Below are 27,296 nucleotides of genomic sequence, written 5' to 3' on the forward strand. Positions count from 1 at the left end.
TCCATTTGGTTCCAAACTATCATTTAGCTGGGGACCCCTGGAACTCCCTCAAGGACCACGTGCTTTAAACCTGGTGGTTCTCAAACATTTGCATGACCCCTAAAACAAATAACATAGTAGTATTTGTCTGTGCAGGCCTGCAGGGGACCCCCATCTGGCGGAGTCAGGTTACTGCAGGGGACCCCCATCTGGCGGAGTCAGGTTACTGCAGGGGACCCCCATCTGAAAAGAATATGTTGCAAGTAACTTGAGCCACAATAAGGGACCCCACTTCAAGTGAATTGAATATGAAGGACACCAATGGAAACAAGCCTTTATTGGGTTTTAAATCCTCTTGTATTGAATTGTACGTTGCTGTGCTTTTTTCTGCAAACTGTTAATAAAGTATTCAATCAATCAATCAATCAATCAATTGTTGTGTTGTTATACCAGTATTATTCCAAATATTTCCTTTTTATTTTTTATGTTGAAAAAATAGATCTACAAGACAACAACCTTGTTGTTTTGTTTTGTTTATTTGCTTTGTTTTTTAATAGTGGCAAAAAATACATAAAAACTGCTTATTTTGGGGCCTATTATTTTCTTTAGACCCCACCCTGGGCTGGGAGGTGCTTGTTTCTCTCCCTCCCACACCCAACCTGGCAACGCCGCCTAAACAAAGGCCTGCCCCCTTTTTTTCTGTTTTTTTTTAACCACGGGAAAAAAAGAGAGTAAAAAAAATCCTTTTACCAATACCGTGGCGAAGCGTTACATTACCTACTCGTGGATTACTACGTCGAATCGCGGTACTTTTCGGCCGTTTTTCGCGCCAGCACATTAAATAACCACATCACAACGGCAATAAGGAGGCTCGATGGCGGGCATGGAGGCGGAGGCGGCGGCGGACGCGTCCGGGAACAGCGAGGCCAGGTCGGCGTGGCACGCGTGGAGGTACCGCCACCATTTCTCCTACAAGGCGGACCAGGGCAAAAATATCATCGTGCAATGTAATCTGTGCCTGCCCAAGGTTAACCTCCTCAGCTCGTCCAAAGCCAGCACGTCCAACCTCAAGAAACACTTAGATGTGAGTTTATGAAGAGCATTGAAATTAAATTAAAGCGCATTGTTTTATTAGTATTTTCCTTATGTAAGTGAGAGAGAGAGAGAGAGGAGCCATTGGGTTTTTTTTGGAGGGGGGTGGGGGGGGGGGTTGGTTGTGGTGATGGCTGCTCTGCTGCTGCTGCTCTGCTGGGGCTTAATGATTGAAGAAGAATGCTGCTAACCAAATGAACCCTCCCAGACCTACTCCTACCTATCGCGTTACATTATTTGTGTGTGTGTTCTCCTCCTCCTCCTACCTACTAGCTAGCCTATAATAACTACATGTTAATGAATGATCGCACACACACACAGTCACAGTCACACACACACACACACACACACACACACACACACACACACACACACACACACACAGTCACACACACACACACACACACACGGTTCTCTTGTATTTATTTATGCTGCCTGCACCCGCCGATGATGTGCATGCGCAAAAGAAAACAAAATAATAGCCTATACAGTCGTAATTTCAGATTTCTTTATTTTTTTCCATTTAAAAAAAAAATTGCAATCATTGCACTGTGACTCTCACACAATGGATGATTGTTAGGATTGCACCGAAAACTGTAATAATAATTTATTAAGAGACTATATTTCAGATTTTACTTCATAATATTATGTTTTTGCACCGTAACTCACACAATGGGTGATTGATTGTTGTGGGTTGCAGCGAAGCGATTGTTATTATTGTTACTTTCTAGATGAATCGTTTTAAATAATAGGCCTACGTTTATTTTATTTATATATAAATCAATGAATGGATTAACCCACTGAGCTCCATGTATAGATTGTAGTGTACTGACACCGCAAATCAATGAATGGATTAACCCACTGAGCTCCATGTATAGATTGTAGTGTACTGACACCGCAAATCGTTAGAAAATTACATATTATACAAGATCAGAACGTGAGCAATTGCATAGCTATTTGGCTATTGGCTATTTTCATTATTTTTCATTATTATTATTTTTTGTTATGAACATGTTTTCTTTAGCTATATGCTGCTGGCCGATTCATCGAAAACTTTTAATAGGCTATGCAATATATTTGAGACTGAACTGGAGTCATATTTCAGTTTTTTTAATTTTTGGTTAATTATATATCTATGTTTTAATTTCAATTGCACTGACAACAGCTGTCGATCATCTAACTCGGTGGTTTTCAACCCTTTTCATATCGAGGTCCATTATTTATTCGCCATTTGAGCCACGGAACCACCATTTGAGGACATTTAGCCTCTCAGACCCATTTGAGCCACGGAACCACCATTTGAGGACATTTAGCCTCTCAGACCCATTTGAGCCACGGAACCACCATTTGATGACATTTAGCCTCTCAGACCCAAAACTTTGAATATTGTTGTCGTTGGATAAGATTCTGTCCACAGTTCCATGCTGTATTGATGTTGTTACCATTAGCAGAGATAACAGGCAAACGTTGATCAAAATAACAATAATTGAACTATTGAGAGTGTACAATAAAACCTTTAATTTTACACTCTCACGAGTTTATCTAATAAAGGGTCCATTTGGTTACCAACTTTCCATCATTTAGCTGGGGACCACATGGAACCCCCTCAAGGACCATTGATGGTCCCTGGACCGCTGGTTGAAAACCACTGATCTACTGTCAACTGTTTATAGATCTATCGATTGCTTTATTACATTAACCGACGAGCATTTTCAACAGGCCTGTATGTATATATTTATGCATTTTGTACATGATTGTCTCACAATGGTGTCTGCAAAGAATTTGAAAATAACAGATCTACACAACACGCTCTCGGACGGAACGCGAGCGATTGATTGCATAGATTCTTGGCTATTTTCATTATTTTTGAACATTTTAATTTTGAACCTTTTAGAAACTCCACGAGGGACAATATCAGTCACCAGAAGCAGGGACAGGTTTGCACAACGATGTAAGTTAACAACAACGGGCTTATAGGAGGGGGGCGTGGCTGAAACAAATATGGTCAAATATAATAATTTAAATCAAGCAACTTATACCCATTAAATGTCCCCACACACCGAGCGTGTTTTTCGGATTTCTAGCGGTTTTCCGAAAAACGCGTCCAGTGTGCAACAACCTTAAGACCTGGAAAGCATCTGCACCGTCTTAGCTTTTAACCACTTTGACCATTATTTTTAAACTTTAGCTGTTGAAAAATAGCAGATCTACAAGCTCATAGCGAGGCACCGAGTGCCGCACTACGAGTTTGTAGATCTGCTATCTTTTTTTTCTTTTCTTTTTTTTTAATCGTGAAAATGTGTGCAAATCTTTGAATATATTGTTCTTTCACATCGAACATTTTTAACTCAAATATTTGCTTCTGGGGTGGGGGTCCCTGGAACAAAATATTTTGAGATGGGGGTCCGTGGCCAGTCAGATACATATCATTCTGGGGGTCCTTGACATGAAATAGTTTGAGAACTAGAACTACTGATATAGAAGCATAGGTTTATCAGAAAACTGTTGTAGAATCAGAGAGCCTGAAGAAGTTAAAATGACCCCAGACATGGCCTGTCACAATTAATACACCTAATTGCAATAATTTGAGATGGTCGCATTTTTTTGGCGTAATCATCATCAATCGTTTCCCGTTCCAAAAGGTAGTGGAAATAGCAGATCTACAAGCTCTCAACGCGTCACGATGCGATATGTTGTGAGCTTGTACATCGGCTATTTCCAGTGTTATTATTTTTTAACTAAGTGTAGTTAGTATAATGTCCTTAAATATGTCATTTGTAATTAATTTCTTTAGTATAGCTATGTTGAAGTTACGTGACACAATCTGCCCTGGCTGTGCAGTGCAACCGTAGATTACGAAGCCTGAAGGCCAAACGGAAATATAATTGTTACATTATACATTAACATTAGTTATATAGTTATGTTACATTGTTACAATGTTGTACTTGACAATTTATCGTCAAGTAACATTTATTATTCCCCCCCCCCATAGTTTTGAAACATTTTAACAACACAAATCTGTTCCCCTACATCTAAAAACATATATTTTTAGATGTAGGGGTCCTTGGGACAAATGCATTAATCTGGGGTTCAATCACTGGTTTAAACGACATTAGGAATCAAGCCCAGATCAGCAACTACACTTTAGAAACAAGCCCCCCCCCCCCAACAAAAAAAACGCAACCCGCAGCTACCAATACTTACAAGCAACTTTACAGAAAATGAAGCCCAAAGTCACTTATAATAAGCAGACATGGCAACACTGGTTAAAGGCATGGCATGTAACTTTACTTCATTTACATGACAAAACAATACAAAATGACCCCTCATTCATTCCCCTCTACAGACTATAGTGAGCGTGGCGTAAACAAGGATTGGGGCAACGCCCGCCACCTATAGAACACCTATAGAACGCCCGCCACCTATAGAACAAGGATTGGGGTAACGCCCGCCACCTATAGAACACCTATAGAACAAGGATTGGGGCAACGCCCGCCACCTATAGAACACCTATAGAACAAGGATTGGGGTAACGCCCACCACCTATAGAACACCTATAGAACAAGGATTGGGGCAACGCCCGCCACCTATAGAACACCTATAGAACAAGGATTGGGGCAACGCCCGCCACCTATAGAACACCTATAGAACAAGGATTGGGGCAACGCCCGCCACCTATAGAACACCTATAGAACAAGGATTGGGGCAACGCCCGCCACCTATAGAACAAGGATTGGGGCAACGCCCGCCACCTATAGAACACCTATAGAACAAGGATTGGGGCAACGCCCGCCACCTATAGAACAAGGATTGGGGCAACGCCCGCCACCTATAGAACACCTATAGAACAAGGATTGGGGCAACGCCCGCCACCTATAGAACACCTATAGAACGCCCGCCACCTATAGAACAAACATGGGTACATTCTGCTTCTACAGCACTGTCACCCATCCCTTAAGAGTGTCCTTCACTGGCCTCCTTTCAAACAGCCCTGAAGTGAAAAGTCACCTTCCAGGAGGCCAAAGTGAGAGCTAATACTATAGACGAATAACAGTTTAAGTTTTATTCTGAACCCTCCACGAAAAGGCCTTGTTGTCCTGAGTCCCCTTATCCATCATTTATACATTCTGGATAATTAGTGTGGACACTCACTTCTCCCCACCCTTTTTTTTCTCATTTGTGCGACAACCTTTTTCATATCAAGGTCCATTATTTATTCAGCATTTGAGCTACGGACCACCATTTGATGACATTTAGCCTCTCCGATCCAAAACTAAACAATATTTTGTTATTGTTAATAATAAGATTTGGGCCAGATTTCCATGCGGTATTGATGTCATAACAGAGATAACAGGCAAACATTGATCAAAAATTAAGGAAGGTCACAGGTTCGATCCCCGGCCTCGGCGATGTGTCGGGGTGTCTCACTTTAGTCCTAACTGCTCACTGCACTCCAGACTGACCGCCTGAGCAGCAATCAGCTGGGTGAAACTGAATAGCCTCAGTGGGATCAAACAGTTCTAATTATCATCATCATCGTCATCATTAATAGTGTTTATTTGTTTGTCGTCTTCTTTTCCTTCGCAGAGGAAACATTTCGGCGCCGAGGCGGGCAAAGAAGGGACCACCAACCGAGGTCGTAAGAAGGCGGAGAATGGAGAGAACAGTGGACACATCGCGCTCAAGAAGATCAAAGCGGAGATCATCTCCAAATGCATGACCCAGGTAGTGGTGGACAGTTATTTAACTCTTTTACTGCTGCTGCCAACATTGATCCAGTCCTATGTCCCTCACCGCTTCCCATAGCAGCGGGGACGTTTGTTTTGAAAACGCCAATATTCACTTGCCCTAAAAAAGCGCACGCAGGTGTTTTCACCCCTCAACTGCTTCTGACAGACATCCTAGGGGTTGGAACATGCGTCCAGCAAGCCTGACCCAGGTAACTCTGTGACCCCTTTTCTACCGGTTGGTTCCCAATGGGAACCGGTTCAGTTCTTTTTGGTTCTTAGTCCATGAAGGACTAAAAACCAAAAAGAACTGAACCGGTTCCCATTGGGAACCAACCGGTGGAAAAGGGGCCTATGGGCGCCACTTCCGCCCTCAGAGCGAGACAGGCTTCTAGCCGGGGGATATCAGAGAGTCTATTCTGAACTAATACAAAAAACCCAAAAGACGTCATCTGCAGCGAGCGATACAAAAGTATTTTATTTTGTACTTTTGAATACATGAATATTGAGTAGGATATATACTTTCTCCAGGGTAAAGTGGACAACCTGGTGTACAGTTACATCGTGGCCGACTGCCAGTCCTTCTACCTCCTGGAGCAGCCCGGATTCAAGAAGATGATCGAGGGTCTGAGCGACGGCAGACCGCCCATGGACAGACCCACCCTGTTCGCCAAGGTGAGTTTAGTTAGGACAGACCCACCCTGTTCGCCAAGGTGAGTTTAGTTAGGACAGACCCACCCTCTTCGCCAAGGTGAGTTTAGTTAGGACAGACCCACCCTCTTCGCCAAGGTGAGTTTAGTTAGGACAGACCCACCCTGTTCGCCAAGGTGAGTTTAGTTAGGACAGACCCACCCTCTTCGCCAAGGTGAGTTTAGTTAGGACAGACCCACCCTGTTCGCCAAGGTGAGTTTAGTTAGGACAGACCCACCCTGTTCGTCAAGGTGAGTTTAGTTAGGACAGACCCACCCTGTTCGCCAAGGTGAGTTTAGTTAGGACAGACCCACCCTGTTTGCCAAGGTGAGTTTAGTTAGGACAGACCCACCCTGTTCGCCAAGGTGAGTTTAGTTAGGACAGACCCACCCTCTTCGCCACGGTGAGTTTAGTTAGGACAGACCCACCCTGTTCGCCAAGGTGAGTTTAGTTAGGACAGACCCACCCTGTTCTCCAAGGTGAGTTTAGTTAGGACAGACCCACCCTGTTCGCCAAGGTGATTTTAGTTAGAACAGACCCACCCTGTTCGCCAAGGTGAGTTTAGTTAGGACAGACCCACCCTCTTCGCCAAGGTGAGTTTAGTTAGGACAGACCCACCCTGTTCGCCAAGGTGAGTTTAGTTAGGACAAACCCACCCTGTTCGCCAAGGTGAGTTTAGTTAGGACAGACCCACCCTGTTCTCCAAGGTGAGTTTAGTTAGGACAGACCCACCCTGTTCGCCAAGGTCAGTTTAGCTAGGACAGTTTAGGACAGTTCAGTTTAGCTAGGACAGACCTCAGCTTGTAGATCTGCTATTTCAACTGTTTTTTGAAAATCCAACATGGAAATAATTATGACGTTTGTGCAAAAATAATTGCGATTATCTCAAATAATTGAAAACAATATTGTGATATTATATTCTTCCATATCGCCCCCACCCCTATTATGAGATTATATATTTTTGCTTTAACAAATTTTGGGCGGGAACCCCTTTTGGTGTTAGCATTATGTTATGCTTTAGCTATTGAAAAATAGCAGATCTACAAGCTCATAGCGTGCCACCGAGTGGCGCGCTACGAGCTTGTAGGTCTGCTATTTTGGAAAAATCGAAGAACGACTGACATAGAAACATAGCTTTTTCAGAAAACTGTCAGGATGTAGAAGACATTTTTAGAATCTGATCTCAGGTCAAAATGGGTTAATCCATGCGTCTGTACACGTGTCTTTCCCAGGTGGACCATGCGTTTGCGGCCATGCGAGACGAGCTGGTGGTGAAGCTGAACGCGGTGCAGTACGTGTGCACCACGGCCGACATCTGGACGGCCAACAACCGCAGCTTCTTCGGGATGACGTGCCACTGGATCGACATCGAGTCGCTGGAGCGCAAGTCGGCCGCGCTGGGCTTCGCCCGGCTGCAGGGCCGACGCACCTACGACAACATCGCCGGGCGCATCCACGACATCCACGTGGCGTACAACATCGAGAGCAAGGTCGGTGTAAACGTCGACTGCCGTTACCATTGCCAAGGTTTTATCGCAGCCAAATACCCGTAACCGCATGTTACATGTGTGGTGTCTTGACCGGTTGTTGTTCTCTCGGTCGGTGGTGGATCACAGTGCCTCCTGTCGGCTTGTTTTCACCAGAAACGACATTCATTGCACCGATTTGGAAATACAGGCCATTGAAAGCAGCCCATAGAGTGCATCTTATTATCGTTATGCTAACGAGCGGCAACTAACGATTCGATCGGATCAAAACATGGATTCAACAATATAAACCCAGGAAAACGTAGCCTACGGTTCTGGCAGGCTAGACGATTAATTGAATCCTACGGTTACTACGGTTCTGGCGGGCTGCGTGTTAAACAGCATATCTTTTGAAAAACAAAGACGTGGACCCGCACGCTGTCAGAAACTTGCCAAAAATGTTTCTCTTTTATTAAGTCGACGTTTCGGTCGTTAGACCTTCATCAGGACAGAGTCAGACAGGGTCCTCTTCTTTGTTTTTCAAATATACCCTTTTTAATATTAATACATTAATGAATACTTTTTAATACACTGTTGCCCTACGCACCTGGTACCAACCTGTTGAGGTGTGCACCTGGTACCAACCTGTTGAGGTGTACTGTGCACCTGGTACCAACCTGTTGAGGTGTGCACCTGGTACCAACCTGTTGAGGTGTGCACCTGGTACCAACCTGTTGAGGTGTGCACCTGGTACCAACCTGTTGAGGTGTGCACCTGGTACCAACCTGTTGAGGTGTTCACCTGGTACCAACCTGTTGAGGTGTGCACCTGGTACCAACCTGTTGAGGTGTGCATTGGCCTTTTTCTATAAAGTTTTCATCAGTGAAAAATAACACAGACGAAAACTGAAAAATAACTAAGCTTTAATGATTAAAACTAAGGCTAAATGTATCGACTAAAATATCAGGGAGGGACTAGTGGAGAGGAGTCATTTTATGTTTGGTTGCTCTCTGAAAATAGCAGATCTACAAGCTCACGTGAGAGAGTGTGAGCTTGTAGATGGGCTATTTTCAGCATGCAACCTGTTAACTTATGTTGCCCCTCTATTGCACACTTTACGGTGCCACTCACTCACTGGTCATAGGCCTATCTCACAGCCCGCTTTCCACGCCCACTTCCGGTAAATAGTGGTGTCTTTAACATGAGCATTTACACGTTTTTTTCTCTGGAGAATCTAAGTACATTTTCTAATGTAAAAATGTGACAGACCAATATTATTATGAAGCAAACAAGATGGTAAATCAGGTCGAACAGATAGAACAAACCTTACCTTGAGAAAACAAAAGTTGTAGACTTCTTAAATTACCTCTGTTAACATGAAGCGTCTATGGAGTGACGTCACGCTATCACCACTAACCCTGAAAGGGGGCGTATTTAGGGGGGCGGGGAAATTCTGTGAGATAGGCTTATTTGCAGTGAGCGCTGGGAAATGTACATGTGAGATAAGGAGGGTGTTCACGTGCTACTGCCTGCTCACTGCGAGGAAAAGTGAGTTAACTGACTCAACTCAAATCTTTGCTTCTGGGGGGGGGGGGGGGGGGGTCCCTGGAACTACATATTTTCAGATGGGGGTCGGTGGCCAATTACATATAATCTTGGGGGTCCTTGACATGAAAAGGTTTTTCAGAAAACTGTCAGGATTTTGAAGGCATTTGTAAAATGTGTCCTCAGGTCAAAATGGGTTAAGTTCGATTCATCACAACCAAGTGTAAAATCTGGCAATACGACGACGGCAAAATCAATTGTAGATTTACTCGACTTTTCAGATGACTGAAACATGACATTTTATTCAGACCAACTAAACTAACCCAGAATGGTCCCCCCCGTGCAGGTGCAGACCAACTAAACTAACCCAGAATGGTCCCCCCGTGCAGGTGCAGACCAACTAAACTAACCCAGAATGGTCCCCCCCGTGCAGGTGCAGACCAACTAAACTAACCCAGAATGGTCCCCCCCGTGCAGGTGCAGACCAACTAAACTAACCCAGAATGGTCCCCCCCGTGCAGGTGCAGACCAACTAAATAAACTAACCCAGAATGGTCCCCCCCGTGCAGGTGAGGACTAACTAAACTAACCCAGAATGGTCCCCCCCGTGCAGGTGCGGACCAACTAAACTAACCCAGAATGGTCCCCACCATGCAGGTGCAGACCAACTAAACTAACCCAGAATGGTCCCCCCCGTGCAGGTGAGGACTAACTAAACTAACCCAGAATGGTCCCCCCCGTGCAGGTGCGGACCAACTAAACTAACCCAGAATGGTCCCCACCATGCAGGTGAGGACCAACTAAACTAACCCAGAATGGTCCCCCCCGTGCAGGTGAGGACCAACTAAACTAACCCAGAATGGTCCCCCCCGTGCAGGTGCAGACCCACTAAACTAACCCAGAATGGTCCCCACCGTGCAGGTGCAGACCAACTAAACTAACCCAGAATGGTCCCCCCTGTGCAGGTGCAGACCAACTAAACTAACCCAGAATGGTCCCCCCCGTGCAGGTGCAGACCAACTAAACTAACCCAGAATGGTCCCCCCCGTGCAGGTGCAGACCAACTAAACTAACCCAGAATGGTCCCCCCCGTGCAGGTGCAGACCAACTAAACTAACCCAGAATGGTCCCCCCCGTGCAGGTGTAGACCAACTAAACTAACCCAGAATGGTCCCCCCCGTGCAGGTGCAGACCAACTAAACTAACCCAGAATGGTCCCCTCTGTGCAGGTGTAGACCAACTAAACTAACCCAGAATGGTCCCCCCCGTGCAGGTGCAGACCCACTAAACTAACCCAGAATGGTCCCCACCGTGCAGGTGCAGACCAACTAAACTAACCCAGAATGGTCCCCCCCGTGCAGGTGCAGACCACGGTGACGGACAACGGCAGCCCGTTCATCAGCGTGTTCAAGGAGTTCTCTCTGGACAACCAGGACACGGACGATGACGTGGGCTTCTTCGAGAACGTCGGGCACATCCTGGAAGGCGAGTGCCCGTTTTTAGGGGCCATTTGACTTTGTATCACATCGTTTTGCAAGGCAAATAATCAATTGTACCAAATATCAATGCCGAGTACTTGTGCGTTGTATTTAGCAAACCCATTTAGGCCTGACGTCGAAATAAAAAAATATTTATATTTATATTCAAAGATCTGTGCCGCGTTTTTACGATTTTTCAAAAATAGCAGACCTACAAGCTCGTAGCGCGCCACTCGGTGGCGCGCTATGAGCTTGTAGATCTGCTATTTTTCAATAGCTAAAGTATAACATAATGCTTAGTTAAAACACCAAAAGGGGTTCCCGCCCAGAATGGGTTAAGAAGAAAAAATAAAAAGAGGGGTTTTAATTACTTTTCCATTCCATATCGCTTAATTGGTCTATCGGTAAATGTGTGTATTCTCTGTCTTCATGTGAAGGTGTGGTTTTGTCCATGTAAATACAATGTCCACGTATTTGCCAGAGAATCACTCTTGTTTACTTATTTACAGTATATCCATTCCATATTCATACATTTTTCCCTTAAAAGAAACTCCATGTCTCACAAAATTATTTGAGGGGCACTAGCCCCTCCTATGTCCAGCTTTGAGGGTTTGTGTAAACACAAACATTGAAGACAAGTATGTGTAAACACAAACATTGAAGACAAAAGTGATTGGCCAGAATGAGATGTCGTATGATGATGATAAGAGCGCCCCTCACTTCACACAGGTGTGATTTTCTGTTACTGTATAGATTTCAAATCATTGAATCGCACCGCATCGTATCGCCATGAATGAACCAATATCGTCCATGTATCGTATTGTCAACCATGTATAGCGGTACGTATCGTATAATGGAAGAAATTCTTCAACCCATTCTGGACGGGAACCCCTTTTGGTGTTTTAACTAAGCATTATGTTATACATTAGCTATTGAAAAATAGCAGATCTACAAGCTCATAGCGCGCCACGAGCTTGTAGGTCTGCTATAAAAATCGTAAAAATGCGGCACAAATCTTTGAATATATATTCTTTCAGAGCGAACGTTTTTTTTATTTCGACGTCTGGTCGAAATGGGTTAAAAGTGAATACTCTGTGATCGTGATGATCGTTGCCACGGTTACAGACACGGCTGGGATGCTCATAAAAGCCTGGGTAGACGTTCAAATTACCCCAAAACACATTTATTTGAAAGTGAAATTCAAATATCCCTTTTTGATCCAAAATTCCAACAGTGACAACTACGTATCGTATCGCTGTTAAAATGTATGGTTACAACCCTACTAATAACTGTCTATCTCCATGCAGGCGAGTCTGAGCAGGACATGCTGCTGTTCCTGCCGTCCCTCCAGCGCTGTGCGTCTCACACCCTGATCCACATCGTGGCAGAGGACCTGTGGCAGGCGGTGTCTCAGGGTCCCATGTGTCAGCTCCACTACAGCACCATGGCCAAGGTCTACTCCATGTGGAACAAGTCCCACCTGCTGCAGGTGAGACACACGCATGCTTCATGGACGTCGCTGGGGATTTGGACAACAAATCTTGACTTGGTTTTAGTCAGAGGGCCCTATGTCCGTCAGTGCCTTTACCTCTTATCTCTATAGAGCGTCGTAGTCCCGCCTCCTAGCCTGGACCAGGAAATGAAACCCAATGCATTTTCCTCATAGACATTTCTTAAAGTATTTATTTAAAGATGGTTACGCCGCGGACAAAGCCAACTCGAGTCGTGACAACTCATGACAACACAAACAATATTTTGGACCAAACAAATAATTACAAAGAAGAAAAACAACAAAAAAAGTGTTGTAACCTGCCGTTGTTTTCTTCTTTCTAATTATTTGTTCGGCCCAAAAAATGGTGTTTGTTGTCATGATTTGTCACGACTCGAGTTGGCTTTGTCCGCGGCGTAAACGTCTTTAAATAAATACTTTCTGAAATGTCTATGAGGAAAATGAACGGAGAATCATTTCCTGGTCCATGGTAAGGAGCGGGACTGCGACGCTCTATACTGTTTTGAAAAATACATGTTTCAATAGTTCAAATAAAGTCGATCTACAAGCTCACAACGTGAGCAACAAAACAACAAAAAAATGCACGTTCGTCCAACCGGGGAAACCCCCCCCCCCCCCCCCCCCCCCCCCCCCCTGTCGGGTGAAAATAAGCGTCTAGGACTCCTCATGCATTGAAGGAGGCATGAGGTCAGTCCGCTGCTCTCCCCAGGTTGGCAGAGGGAGTGTAGCGCCGACATGAGGTCAGTCCGCTGCTCTCCCCAGGTTGGCAGAGGGAGTGTAGCGCCAACTGGGTGGCAAAATGGGTGGCAAAATCGTGGGATGGAACTTTAAATAAAAAACAAAATGCATAGACGTTTAGGGATAAGGTGTAAGGCACTGAGGTGAAATGGGGCCCAAAGTCCTTTTTAATGAAATGTAATTTAGTTTCAGTCGTATATTAGTCATCTGAAATGTCTACTTTTAGTCGACTAAATATAATAGTTTAGTCTGCTAAATCTACGGTTGATTTTGTCGACACTAATGTAGTTTGTCGGGCCTTTATGGTGTCGTAATGCCTGACTTTATTCCTGGTTGCATGCTGAAAATAGCCGATCTACAAGCTCACAACGGGTTGCCCTTCGGCGCGTTTCGAGCTTGTAGATCGTCTATTTTCAGCGAGCAACACCCGAGCGCAACCAAACATAGAATGACTTGCTTGTATTGCTTTTAGTTCTACTGTATCTCTTCTCCACCAGTTCCCTCCCTAACATTTTAGTCTAGTTAGTCTAGACAGTATATTCAGTCATAGTTTTAGTCATCATAGCTTACTTTTAATTTAGTTTTTATTTCGTTTTCGTCAGTGGAAAAAAAGGTAGTCGACGAACGTTTTCCGTCATAGTTTTTGTCGACAAAATCAACACTTTTTGGACATCAGATATTTTATTAAGTGTCTTTTATGTTTGTTTAGTTTTTCTGACATGCATTAAAGTTCTCAGTCGCCCAAGGCTGATTTCACTCATTTCGATTCCATAGAAGCCATGCATGTCTTCTATGGGAGCATGTCTTCTATGGAAGCATGTCTTCTATGGGAGCATGTCTTCTATGGGAGCATGTCATGGACCTTCTATGGGAGCATGTCTTCTATGGGAGCATGTCTTCTATGGAAGCATGTCTTCTATGGGAGCATGTCTTCTATGGGAGCATGTCTTCTATGGGAGCATGTCTTCTATGGGAGCATGTCTTCTATGGGAGCATGTCTTCTATGGGAACATGTCTTCTATGGGAGCATGTCTTCTATGGGAACATGTCTTCTATGGGAGCATGTCTTCTATGGGAGCATGTCTTCTATGGGAGCATGTCTTCTATGGAAGCATGTCTTCTATGGGAGCATGTCTTCTATGGGAGCATGTCTTCTATGGGAGCATGTCTTCTATGGGAGCATGTCTTCTATGGAAGCATGTCTTCTATGGGAGCATGTCTTCTATGGGAGCATGTCTTCTATGGGAGCATGTCTTCTATGGAAGCATGTCTTCTATGGGAGCATGTCTTCTATGGGAGCATGTCTTCTATGGGAGCATGTCTTCTATGGAAGCATGTCTTCTATGGGAGCATGTCATGGACCTTCTATGGGAGCATGTCTTCTATGGGAGCATGTCTTCTATGGGAGCATGTCTTCTATGGAAGCATGTCTTCTATGGGAGCATGTCTTCTATGGGAGCATGTCTTCTATGGAAGCATGTCTTCTATGGGAGCATGTCTTCTATGGGAGCATGTCTTCTATGGGAGCATGTCTTCTATGGGAGCATGTCATGGACCTTCTATGGGAGCATGTCTTCTATGGGAGCATGTCTTCTATGGAAGCATGTCTTCTATGGGAGCATGTCATGGACCTTCTATGGGAGCATGTCTTCTATGGAAGCATGTCTTCTATGGGAGCATGTCTTCTATGGGAGCATGTCTTCTATGGGAGCATGTCATGGACCTTCTATGGGAGCATGTCATGGACCAAAAATAGTCCATCTTCAAGCTTACAACACGTCACGTGTTGTAAGTTTGTACAGTATAAGTGGTCAAACTAGCAATAGAATGCACGTTCAATCTTAGAGAAAATACTAATGATATCAGATATATTTCATAGCACTAGTGTGGGGTTCCTTTCACACTGTTTTCACCAATCGCATATTAGGACTCGGCCTAACAAACATTGTGTCGGTCGTGACATTTTATTTTAGCTTTGATGCGTGCATTTGGAGTCCATAGAAGTCACGGTGTCTTCTGTGGAATCATGTTTTACCGGTTATTGGAGCATTTGAAGTGCTCAAACTATAAGCACATTCCGTAAAAAACCCAAAAGGTCTGGGATATTGCGTAAAAACAAAAGTCAAGGAATACGGCAGGAATAATATGACTAAAACATCATAATTTTACTTTACATATTGTGTATTGTATATTGTGTAGAAAACAGTGTGGCTTTCTACTTTCACACTTGCTTCACAAATCGCACAATAGTACTTGGCCGTACACATTTTTTTTCGTGGAAAAAATTAAAACAAAATATGTGGCCGTATGTGTCCGCCGCTGCAACACCACAGCACCGCGGCCAAGGTTTACACCTTGAGGTCACAGCACCGCGGCCAAGGTTTACACCTTGAGGTCACACCTGCTTCAGGTGAGTGCTGCCTGCAACTATATCCCACCACAAACGTGAGCACGCAGCTGTCATGTGGAAGCATTGAATAGTATTACATTTATTTATTTTTTTGCTCGCATTGCTGCTCCCAGACGACCGAGCGGACATAACATCTTGCCCGATGTGTAGTGAAGTGTGCATGCCATGATGTGTAATAGATGAAAGTGGAAGACATTCTTCAACCTATTCTGGACGGGAACCCCTTTTGGTGTTTTAACTAAGCATTATGTTATACATTAGATATTGAAAAATAGCAGATCTACAAGCTCATAGCGCGCCACAAGCTTGTAGGTCTGCTATTTTAGAAAAATCGTAAAAATGCGGCACAAATCTTTGAATATATATATATTCTTTCAGAGCGAACGTTTTTTTTATTTCGACGTCGGGTCGAAATGGGTTAAAAGTGAATACTCTGTGATCGTGATGATCGTTGCCACGGTTACAGACACGGCTGGGATGCTCATAAAAGCCTGGGTAGACGTTAAAATTACCCCAAAACACATTTATTTGAAAGTGAAATTCAAATATCCCTTTTTGATCCAAAATTCCAACAGTGACAACTGTTGGAACTTGGGTTCACTTTGACCAGGGATTAATCGTGCTCCTACCGATTGATTAGTTGATTGATTGATTGATTGATTGATTTATTGAATACTTTATTAACATACTTGATAACGCTTAAAAAGGATGACACAAAAAAAAAAGCCTGGAGGGCCTGTTTTCCATTGTGGTCTTGTGTATTATTATTCAATGCATCAATAATGTATTCAATTCATCGAGAAGACATTCAATTCATCAAGAATTCCACTATTCCACCTGTGCCTTGTTTGTAGAGAGAAGCAAAGGAAAGGAAAAAAGGAAGAAAAGGAAAAAAAGAAGTAAGTTAGTTTACTTTAGAAGTTTAAGTTAGTTTAGTTTGTTTTTTCCCCGACAGAAAAAAAAATACAAATAAAATACAAGTTGGGGAAACACTGCATTAGTATGATTAACCACGTAATGTCATACTTTGTTATACAATGGTGTCACACACACACACACACACACACACACACACACACACACACACACACACACACACACACACACACACACACACACACACACACACACACACACACACACACACATATATAAGGGCATTGCAGTGGCGGCCATTTTGTGGTTGCAGTCAAAAATAGGCCATTAATTTCCCCTATAGAGAACATATTTATATAGATTATTCTAAGCCTGGAATCAAGCCATCCAGGATCCTGTTGAATCATGACCATAAAACCTTTGATTCTGTGGAAAAAAGAATAATAAAAAAAATTATATTTAATTATTATTCTTATTTAATTATACTATATTTAATAAATACTCTTTGTTAGCTCATTTTTTTTCCTTCTCTCTCGCAGAATCAATTGTTTTACGGTCATGATTCACCAGGATCCTGGATGCCTTAATTCTAGACTTAAATTAATCGATATACTATATATATATATTTTTGGAAATCTATACGAAAAATGAATGGCCTGTTTTTGAGTGGAGCCACAAAATGGCCGCAACTGCTATGACCTATTTTAAGAAAGTGTAAAAAAAGAAAAGAAAAAAGAAGTCAAAATTGAAAATGTTTTCCCCGCCAAAAAAAAACAATATCATCGCTAACCGTGCCACTCTCCCCTTGCTCCCCTGGGGCTCCCTCCTCCACCACTAGGTGGCGATGGACGCGGCGGAGGACATCGCCAAGATGCCTCTGGTGGTGCCGGCGGTGATCCGCTGGAACGTGGAATACTGCGCCGTGCAGAAGATCGTCTCGCTGACAGAGACGGAGCTGACGGAGCTGTGCGCGCGCCTGGAGGTGCCGCGCCTTCAGCCCGAGGAGACCGCCTTCCTCAAGGAGTACGCCACCGTGTTCAACCCGCTGGCCTTTGCCCTGGAGCTCTTCCAGGTAACGCAGGCTCGCTCGTGTCCGTCCATCCATCTTCAACCGCTTATCTGTGGTCGGGTCGCCGGGGAAAAAGTCTTGCGGTAGCCAGACAACTATTCCACAATCTCTGAATGCTATATAGAGTCTGGAACTAAGGCTCCCGAAATCCGAGTAAGGAAGCTGCTATTTCTGTTCACGAAAATATATTTTAAAATATCTTTAAATTGTATTTTACTTTTACTTCCTTTTCTGCCGCTTGTTTTCGCGACCTCGCGTCACAATGGACCCCCGTCATCCGTGTTCTGGGATGGAACCTTGGGGGGGGGGGGGGGGGGGGGTTCCTTGCAAATAAAACATTTGAGAACCACTATAGAGCGTCGCAGTCCCGCCCCCTGCCAGGGCCCAGGAAATTATTCTCCGTTCATTTTCCTCATAGACATTTCAAAAAGTATTTATTTAAAGACGCTTACGCCGCGGACAAAGCCAACAAGCCAACAAGCACAATGTTTTGGGCCGAACAAATAATTAGAAAGCAGGAAAAAAAAGGCAGGTTACAACACTTCTTTTGTTGTTTTTCTTCTTTGTAATTATTTGTTTGGTCCAAAATATAAAATGCATTGGGTATCATTTCCTGGGCCTGGTGTCGTCATGAAGGAGGGCGGGACTGCGACGCTCTATTGTGGACTCATAAGTGATTTTGATTGATTGAATAGTTTATTGAACATAAATGTAATAACAGCAACAGAGTACAGTGAGACACTCAGTCTAAAATAAGTCATTGCGGTCATAGTCACTACTAGTCACCTGGGTCCTACCTAATGATTCAATAATATGTTGTTACTAGGCAGAACAGAAGTGCTACCTGGGCCTGGTCATTTAATAATATTTAATGTTGTTACTAGGCAGAACAGAAGTGCTACCTGGGCCTGGTCATTTAATAATATTTAATGTTGTTACTAGGCAGAACAGAAGTGCTACCTGGGCCTGGTCATTTAATAATATTTAATGTTGTTACAAGGCAGAACAGAAGTGCTACCTGGGCCTGGTCATTTAATAATATTTAATGTTGTTACTAGGCAGAACAGAAGTGCTACCTGGGCCTGGTCATTTAATAATATTTAATGTTGTTACTAGGCAGAACAGAAGTGCTACCTGGGCCTGGTCATTTAATAATATTTAATGTTGTTACTAGGCAGAACAGAAGTGCTACCTGGGCCTGGTCATCCCCACCATCCTCAGCCTGAAGAACAAGCTGAACGAACAGAAGACGGTGGCGCGCTACTTCGGTGACGTCATCACCACCGTCGTGACGGCCATCGAGGTCCGCTTCCAGGACCTCTTCACCAGGTCTGGAAACTTGTCCTTTGCTTTTATATTTTCTTTTATTTGTTACTGAGCAAACAAACTCGTATAGCACATCTCAAACAGCGGATCTACGAGCTAGCTCAAGCTTAACCCATGTTGACCTGAGATCAGATTCAAAAAATGTCTTCTACATCCTGACAGTTTTCTGAAAAAGCTATGTTTCTATGTCAGTCGTTCTTCGATTTTTCAAAAATAGCAGACCTACAAGCTCGTAGCGCGCCACTCGGTGGCGCGCTATGAGCTTGTAGATCTGCTATTTTTCAATAGCTAAAGCATAACATAATGCTAACACCAAAAGGGGTTCCCGCCCAGAATGGGTTTAGTATAAAAGTATAAAATTAATAAAAAATGCCAGTAATTTCTTGGTATATTTCAGTTATTTGTCATATCTGCCCTGTGCACTTTTTTGAGAGGCGCTAGCCCCTCCTATGCCCAGCTTTCCGGGTCTGTGTGAACACAAACATTGGCTTGTGATTGGCTGATCACCCCATAGCGATCATTTGATTGGCTGAGCAAAGCAGAATCTAAAAGTGAGGGCAGACAAGTGAGGACGCCAAAAGGTGATTGGCCGGAATGACATTTGTGATGATTTGATTCGTCGAGCACGGGATGCGGTGTATGATTGATGATGTATGATGTGATGAAAGTAGGAAAGAAGAAAGTTTGAGCGCTTTTACCACAAAAAGTACAGTTTCAGATCATTTAGAAGCTTGTTTCACAAACGGTGCAGCCGTTGGGGTTTCTCTTAGCTTATTTCCAACTAATTCTCTCCCCCGCCCCTCCTCCTCCTCCTCCTCTGTCCCTCTAGCGTGGAAGCGAAGATCGCGACGGCCACCACGCCTCAGTTCCGCCTGTGGTGGATCTCTGCGTCGGAGCGCGACGACATGGCCTCGTTGCTGGTGACGGAGGCGTCTCAGCTGATGGAGCCGTGCTGCGACGCGGAGGCCCCGGCGGGCGGGGCGGCGGCAGCGGCCAACGCCACCACCACCCACCCCACCACGGCGGGCGCCATTGAGTCCGAGGACGACTTCTTCAGCTACGGCACGGTGGTGAAGAGCGCGGGCGTCACCGCGCAGAAGCGCGGCGTCAAGGACGAGATCCGCAAGTACCTGGACGGCACGGGGAAGAGCCTGGAGTGTCTGCAGGTACTGTTTTTTTACTGGATTCAAGTTCTCGCTCACAACGACTGATTTCAGTCATCCGTAGAAGCCAGCGTGTCTAAGCGCACGGAAAATAGCTCACAACACGTCGCAGTACAACATGTTGTGAGCTTGTAGATTGGCTATTTTCCGTTGTTATTTTAACCCATTCTGGACGGGAACCCCTTTTGGTGTTTAAGATGAAAGAGTATTTGAAGTGATCAAAGCTAGCAATGGAATACTACGTTTAGAAGCATCTTCTAGAAGCATGAATGGAATACTACGTTTAGAAGCATCTTCTAGAAGCATGAATGGTCTCATGGAATACTACGTTTAGAAGCATCTTCCAGAAGCATGAATGGAATACTACGTTTAGAAGCATCTTCTAGAAGCATGAATGGTCTCATGGAATACTACGTTTAGAAGCATCTTCCAGAAGCATGAATGGAATACTACGTTTAGAAGCATCTTCTAGAAGCATGAATACTACGTTTAGAAGCATCTTCTAGAAGCATGAATGGTCTCAGAAATGGCATGATTTCTTCAGCTGGTCGGCCCTAAAACATCATCATTACATTTTTCAGTCTTGCGATTACTTTGTTTTATTCCATGTGGGACGGCACGGTTATAGCCTCGCTACCCGGGCTTTGATTTATTTTCCTTCGCATTCGGCTCAAAAATGAAAAGACTGGTTTTCAATGTAATGTGTCCCGGGAGTCCGGGACCCAGGGGTGGTCTTTTAGATGGGTCCCAGTCAAACTTCAACTACGTTAGAGTACAGTACTGAGTACAGTATTGCATCCCAGGAACCCCCGGGCGGTGACATGATCGCCGGCACCAGGTGCTCACATCGGTGAACCAATTGGATCCACCGGCAATCCGCTCCTCTAGACCAGAACTCACACAGGCTGGGCCGGGCTAGTCAGATGAGTAAGCCTGGGACCGAGGCTACAGGCTGGGCCGGGCTAGTCAGATGAGTAAGCCTGGGACCGAGGCTACAGGCTGGGTCAGGCTAGTCAGATGAGTAAGCCTGGGACCGAGGCTACAGGCTGGGCCAGGCTAGTCAGATGAGTAAGCCTGGGACCGAGGCTACAGGCTGGGCCAGGCTAGTCGGATGAGTAAGCCTGGGACCGAGGCTACAGGCTGGGCCAGGCTTTTCCAGGGACCCCCCAGAAGCAAAGATTTGAGTTAAAAACGTTCACTCTGAAAGAATATAATATTCAACGATGTGAGGCACATTTTCATGATTTTTCAAAAATAGCAGACCTACAAGCTTGTAGCGCGCCACTCGGTGGCGCGCTATGAGCTTGTAGATCTGCTATTTTTTAACAACTAAAGCACAACATAATGCTTAAAACACCAAATGGGTTTCCCGCCCAAAATGGGTTAATACCAACCTTTTTAAATGCACGCCAAATCAAATATTCCAACATATTCTGATTGTCCACAAATATAACCTTTTCCCTTCTTATAAATATTTTCTTTCGCATTGTTATAATGACTCCCAGACTCCCTCCCCAGTCAGAGTTCAGAGTTTTAATGAATGTAGAATTGTGTGCAGTCTGTTCTTCTTAGCTTTGTTAGATGGCTTCTAAAGCAGTGTGTATGCAAATAATTTTCTCCGCCACATCCTCATCCCAGCTACTCCCCTCCAACATCTTTGACTCATTATAATAAGCCGCCCCTCCACTCCACTCCCACATTCTCCAAAGACAAAATGCAAATTTGGAACTGAAGAGAGGGAGGGATTATACAAAGTAGGGAGATACCTGTGACCAGCTCGGAGGAAAGCCTGGTCCCTGTTCCAAAAGGGCCTGGTCCCTGTTCCAAAAGGGCCTGGTCCCTGTTCCAAAAGGGCCGTATGATCCAGTCGGGAGCGGATGATATCGTTACGTCATGTTGTAGTATTGTTTTGTAGTCATCAGGATGATATCGCTACGTCATGTTGTAGTATTGTTTTGTAGTCATCAGGATGATATCGTTACGTCATGTTGTAGTATTGTTTTGTAGTCATCAGGATGATATCGCTACGTCATGTTGTAGTCATTGTTTTGTAGTCATCAGGATGATATCGTTACGTCATGTTGTAGTCATTGTTTTGTAGTCATCAGGATGATATCGCTACGTCATGTTGTAGTCATTGTTTTGTAGTCATCAGGATGATATCGCTACGTCATGTTGTAGTATTGTTTTGTAGTCATCAGGATGATATCGCTACGTCATGTTGTAGTCATTGTTTTGTAGTCATCAGGATGACTACAAACCTCTCTCTCTCCCCAGGACTTCGCGCGGGTCAACACGGTGTTAGTGTAACTAACTGTGGTACCTCTCTCTCTCCCCAGGACTTCCCGTGGGTCAACACTGTGTTAGTGTAACTAACTGTGGTACCTCTCTCTCTCCCCAGGACTTCCCGCGGGTCAACACTGTGTTAGTGTAACTAACTGTGGTACCTCTCTCTCTCCCCAGGACTTCGCGCGGGTCAACACGGTGTTAGTGTAACTAACTGTGGTACCTCTCTCTCTCCCAAGGACTTCCTGCGGGTCAACACTGTGTTAGTGTAACTAACTGTGGTACCTCTCTCTCTCCTCAGGACTTCGCGCGGGTCAACACTGTGTTAGTGTAACTCATGTTGTAGTATTGTTTTGTAGTCATCAGGATGATATCGCTACGTCATGTTGTAGTCATTGTTTTGTAGTCATCAGGATGATATCGCTACGTCATGTTGTAGTCATTGTTTTGTAGTCATCAGGATGATATCGCTACGTCATGTTGTAGTATTGTTTTGTAGTCATCAGGATGATATCGCTACGTCATGTTGTAGTCATTGTTTTGTAGTCATCAGGATGATATCGCTACGTCATGTTGTAGTCATTGTTTTGTAGTCATCAGGATGATATCGCTACGTCATGTTGTAGTATTGTTTTGTAGTCATCAGGATGATATCGTTACGTCATGTTGTAGTATTGTTTTGTAGTCATCAGGATGATATCGCTACGTCATGTTGTAGTATTGTTTTGTAGTCATCAGGATGATATCGTTACGTCATGTTGTAGTATTGTTTTGTAGTCATCAGGATGATATCGTTACGTCATGTTGTAGTATTTTTTTGTAGTGATCAGGATGATATCGTTACGTCATGTTGTAGTATTGTTTTGTAGTCATCAGGCAGGAACAATCAAACGGAACTTCCTTTTCCCTCAAACCGGAAGAATAACAATAAAAGCTCTCGTAGCCTGTAGCTTTTATTGAGAAAAATAGGTTTGAGGAAAAAGTAAGTTCCGGAAGATTGATGACTACAAAACAATACTACAACATGACGTAGCGATATCACCCGCTCCCGACCGGTTCATGAACCCGAAATGGAATGGCGGTGCCCAGGTTACCTGTGACATCACTAGTAGCACCAAAATCAGTTGGCCTGTTGTGAGACCCAAATATGATGAGAAAGCCTGATTGTTCAAAAAAGTGGGTATTTGTGGGGATAGAAGACACGTAGGGGAGCCCCAAAAAATGGGAAAAATGTGTGTAACTAACTGTGGTTCCTCTCGTACCTCTCTCTCTCCCCAGGACTTCCTGCGGGTCAATACTGTGTTAGTGTAACTAACTGTGGTACCTCTCTCTCTCCCCAGGACTTCCCGCGGGTCAATACTGTGTTAGTGTAACTAACTGTGGTACCTCTCTCTCTCTCTCTCCAGGACTTCGCGCGGGTCAACACTGTGTTAGTGTAACTAACTGTGGTACCTCTCTCTCTCTCTCTCCAGGACTTTGCGTGGGTCAACACTGTGTTAGTGTAACTAACTGTGGTACCTCTCTCTCTCCTCAGGACTTCGCGCGGGTCAACACTGTGTTAGTGTAACTAACTGTGGTACCTCTCTCTCTCTCCAGGACTTCCCGTGGGTCAACACTGTTAGTGTAACTAACTGTGGTACCTCTCTCTCTCCCCAGGACTTTGCGCGGGTAAACACTGTGTTAGTGTAACTAACTGTGGTACCTCTCTCTCTCCCCAGGACTTTGCGCGGGTCAACACTGTGTTAGTGTAACTAACTGTGGTACCTCTCTCTCTCCCCAGGACTTTGCGCGGGTCAACACTGTGTTAGTGTAACTAACTGTGGTACCTCTCTCTCTCCCCAGGACTTTGCGCGGGTCAACACTGTGTTAGTGTAACTAACTGTGGTACCTCTCTCTCTCTCTCCAGGACTTCCCGTGGGTCAACACTGTTAGTGTAACTAACTGTGGTACCTCTCTCTCTCTCCTCAGGACTTCGCGCGGGTCAACACGGTGTTAGTGTAACTAACTGTGGTACCTCTCTCTCTCCTCAGGACTTCGCGCGGGTCAACACTGTGTTAGTGTAACTAACTGTGGTACCTCTCTCTCTCCCCAGGACTTTGCACGGGTCAACACTGTGTTAGTGTAACTAACTGTGGTACCTCTCTCTCTCTCCCCAGTGTTAGTGTAACTAACTGTGGTACCTCTCTCTCTCTCCCCAGTGTTAGTGTAACTAACTGTGGTACCTCTCTCTCTCTCCCCAGGACTTCCCGCGGGTCAACACGGTGTTAGTGTAACTAACTGTGGTACCTCTCTCTCTCCCCAGGACTTCCTGTGGGTCAACACTGTGTTAGTGTAACTAACTGTGGTACCTCTCTCTCTCTCCCCAGGACTTCCTGTGGGTCAACACTGTGTTAGTGTAACTAACTGTGGTACCTCTCTCTCTCTCCTCAGGACTTCGTGCGGGTCAACACTGTGTTAGTGTAACTAACTGTGGTACCTCTCTCTCTCCCCAGGACTGGGTCAACACTGTGTTAGTGTAACTAACTGTGGTACCTCTCTCTCTCCCCAGGACTTCCCGCGGGTCAACACGGTGTTAGTGTAACTAACTGTGGTACCTCTCTCTCTCTCCCCAGGACTTCCCGTGGGTCAACACTGTGTTAGTGTAACTAACTGTGGTACCTCTCTCTCTCTCCCCAGGACTGGGTCAACACTGTTAGTGTAACTAACTGTGGTACCTCTCTCTCTCTCCCCAGGACTTTGCGCGGGTCAACACTGTGTTAGTGTAACTAACTGTGGTACCTCTCTCTCTCCCCAGGACTTCCTGCGGGTCAACACTGTGTTAGTGTAACTAACTGTGGTACCTCTCTCTCTCTCCCCAGGACGTCCCGCGGGTCAACACTGTGTTAGTGTAACTAACTGTGGTACCTCTCTCTCTCTCCCCAGGACTTTGCGCGGGTCAACACTGTGTTAGTGTAACTAACTGTGGTACCTCTCTCTCTCTCCAGTGTTAGTGTAACTAACTGTGGTACCTCTCTCTCTCTCCAGTGTTAGTGTAACTAACTGTGGTACCTCTCTCTCTCTCCAGTGTTAGTGTAACTAACTGTGGTACCTCTCTCTCTCTCCCCAGGACTTCCCGCGGGTCAACACTGTGTTAGTGTAACTAACTGTGGTACCTCTCTCTCCCCAGTGTTAGTGTAACTAACTGTGGTACCTCTCTCTCTCTCCCCAGGACTTCCCGCGGGTCAACACTGTGTTAGTGTAACTAACTGTGGTACCTCTCTCTCCCCAGTGTTAGTGTAACTAACTGTGGTACCTCTCTCTCTCTCCCCAGGACTTCCCGCGGGTCAACACTGTGTTAGTGTAACTAACTGTGGTACCTCTCTCTCTCCCCAGTGTTAGTGTAACTAACTGTGGTACCTCTCTCTCTCTCCCCAGGACTTCCCGCGGGTCAACACTGTGTTAGTGTAACTAACTGTGGTACCTCTCTCTCTCCTCAGGACTTCCCGCGGGTCAAGCAGCTCTTCCTGAAGTACAACACCACGCTGCCGTCCACGGCGCCCGTCCACCGCCTGTTCAGCCACAAGGGGAACCTGGTGACGTCGCAGAGCAACAGCATCACCGACGACTACTTCGAACGCATCCAGCTGCTCCGCTACAACAGCGCCGTGTGCTCCACGGGCACACCGCCGTCAGAGTGAACCAAACGACCACCCAACGCACGCAGCCTCGCTTTGGTTTCTGTTTATTTGAATCGGAAATGTACGGAAGCGTTATAGAGCGTTAGCGGTTTTCTGGAAACCGGCTGAAAAAACAAATCGGCCGTTCATTTAGAGATTTACAAAAAATATTTATATCGATTATTTTATGGCTAGAATCAAGCCATGACCATAAAACCTTTGATTCTGTGAGGGAAAAAATGAAAATGAAAAACGCTGAACAAAGGGTGTTAATTACATATTACGTATTGTAGTATATCATATAATTAAATATTTTTTTCTTCTCACAGAATCAAAGGTTTTATGGTCATGATTCACCAAGATCCTGGATGACTTGATTCTAGGCTTAGAATAATTAATATTAATATTTTTGTAAATCTCTCTTATGGGAAACAAAATGAATTGTAGAGTTTTCAGTGGGTCCAGAAAGGCCACGCCCACTGCTACGCTCTATAGCCTGAAGTTATGCTCCGTCGTGCGACGGCTTCGATAGCAGACCTGTCGTGAACGCGTGAATTCCGTTTGTGTCCGAGCTTAGGCATGGTAACGCCTGCCTGTGATTGGCCTACCGACACTGCCCGTCTTGACTGTCCTCCGAGGTGGATATGCTGGATAGTCTGATGCGAGGTTACACTCCGTGGTGGTGGGAAATAATACACGTTTTATTTTTGTAGAAGAGGCAAACTAATATTGTTTATGCCGTTTGCTTTGATGGAATAATTGATTGAACATGTACGCCGTAATATGATTTGATTTGTGTCCTAAAAAAGTTATTGTGTAATTTGTTACACAAGAACAAATTATGTGTAAACTTGAAACATTATTGTACTATAAAAAGGTCTATTTTCCCTTCATCTTTATTCTTTTTAGTGTAATGGTAATGGTATTAGTTTACTATAATTAGATTAATACACGAACACTTTATTTAGAACACACCCACATCAAATCATAGTACAACATATGTGTTCAATCAATTATTCAATCAAAGCAAAATAAGTTTGCCTCTTCTACTTATTTCTCAATCTCACCACGGAGTAACCTCGCGTCTCGGAGGACCGTCAAGACGGTCAGTGTCGGTAGGCCAATCACAGGCAGGCAGGGCGTTACCATGCCTATGCTCGGACACAAACCAGATCCACGCGTCGTGAACCTGTCGGTCTGCTGTTGTCACCGCGAGACGCCGCGACGAGGTATGGATCGGGGCGTGTTTGCTGCCGCGCTGCGCGCGAAACCCACACTACGCACA

At 44.7% G+C, this 27,296-nt stretch overlaps 1 protein-coding gene across 1 annotated transcript; it reads left to right on the forward strand.

Annotated features, from left to right (window-relative positions):
- Window positions 1-808: 808 nt before the first annotated feature.
- On the forward strand, window positions 809-26,657 carry zbedx (zinc finger BED-type containing X). Its single transcript, XM_079519752.1, has 12 exons — window positions 809-1,063; window positions 2,966-3,022; window positions 5,659-5,796; window positions 6,330-6,473; window positions 7,721-7,978; window positions 10,861-10,984; window positions 12,285-12,466; window positions 16,490-16,534; window positions 17,350-17,583; window positions 18,755-18,909; window positions 19,736-20,072; window positions 25,832-26,657. Exons 1-12 carry the CDS (start codon window positions 854-856, stop codon window positions 26,030-26,032), a joined length of 2,085 nt encoding a protein of 694 aa, XP_079375878.1. The 5' UTR covers window positions 809-853; the 3' UTR covers window positions 26,033-26,657.
- The last annotated feature ends 639 nt before the right edge of the window (window positions 26,658-27,296 follow it).

The sequence above is a fragment of the Electrona antarctica genome (genome assembly GCF_951216825.1).
Source record: "Electrona antarctica genome assembly, chromosome: 14".
In the NCBI taxonomy this organism is placed as follows: Eukaryota; Metazoa; Chordata; class Actinopteri; order Myctophiformes; family Myctophidae; genus Electrona; species Electrona antarctica.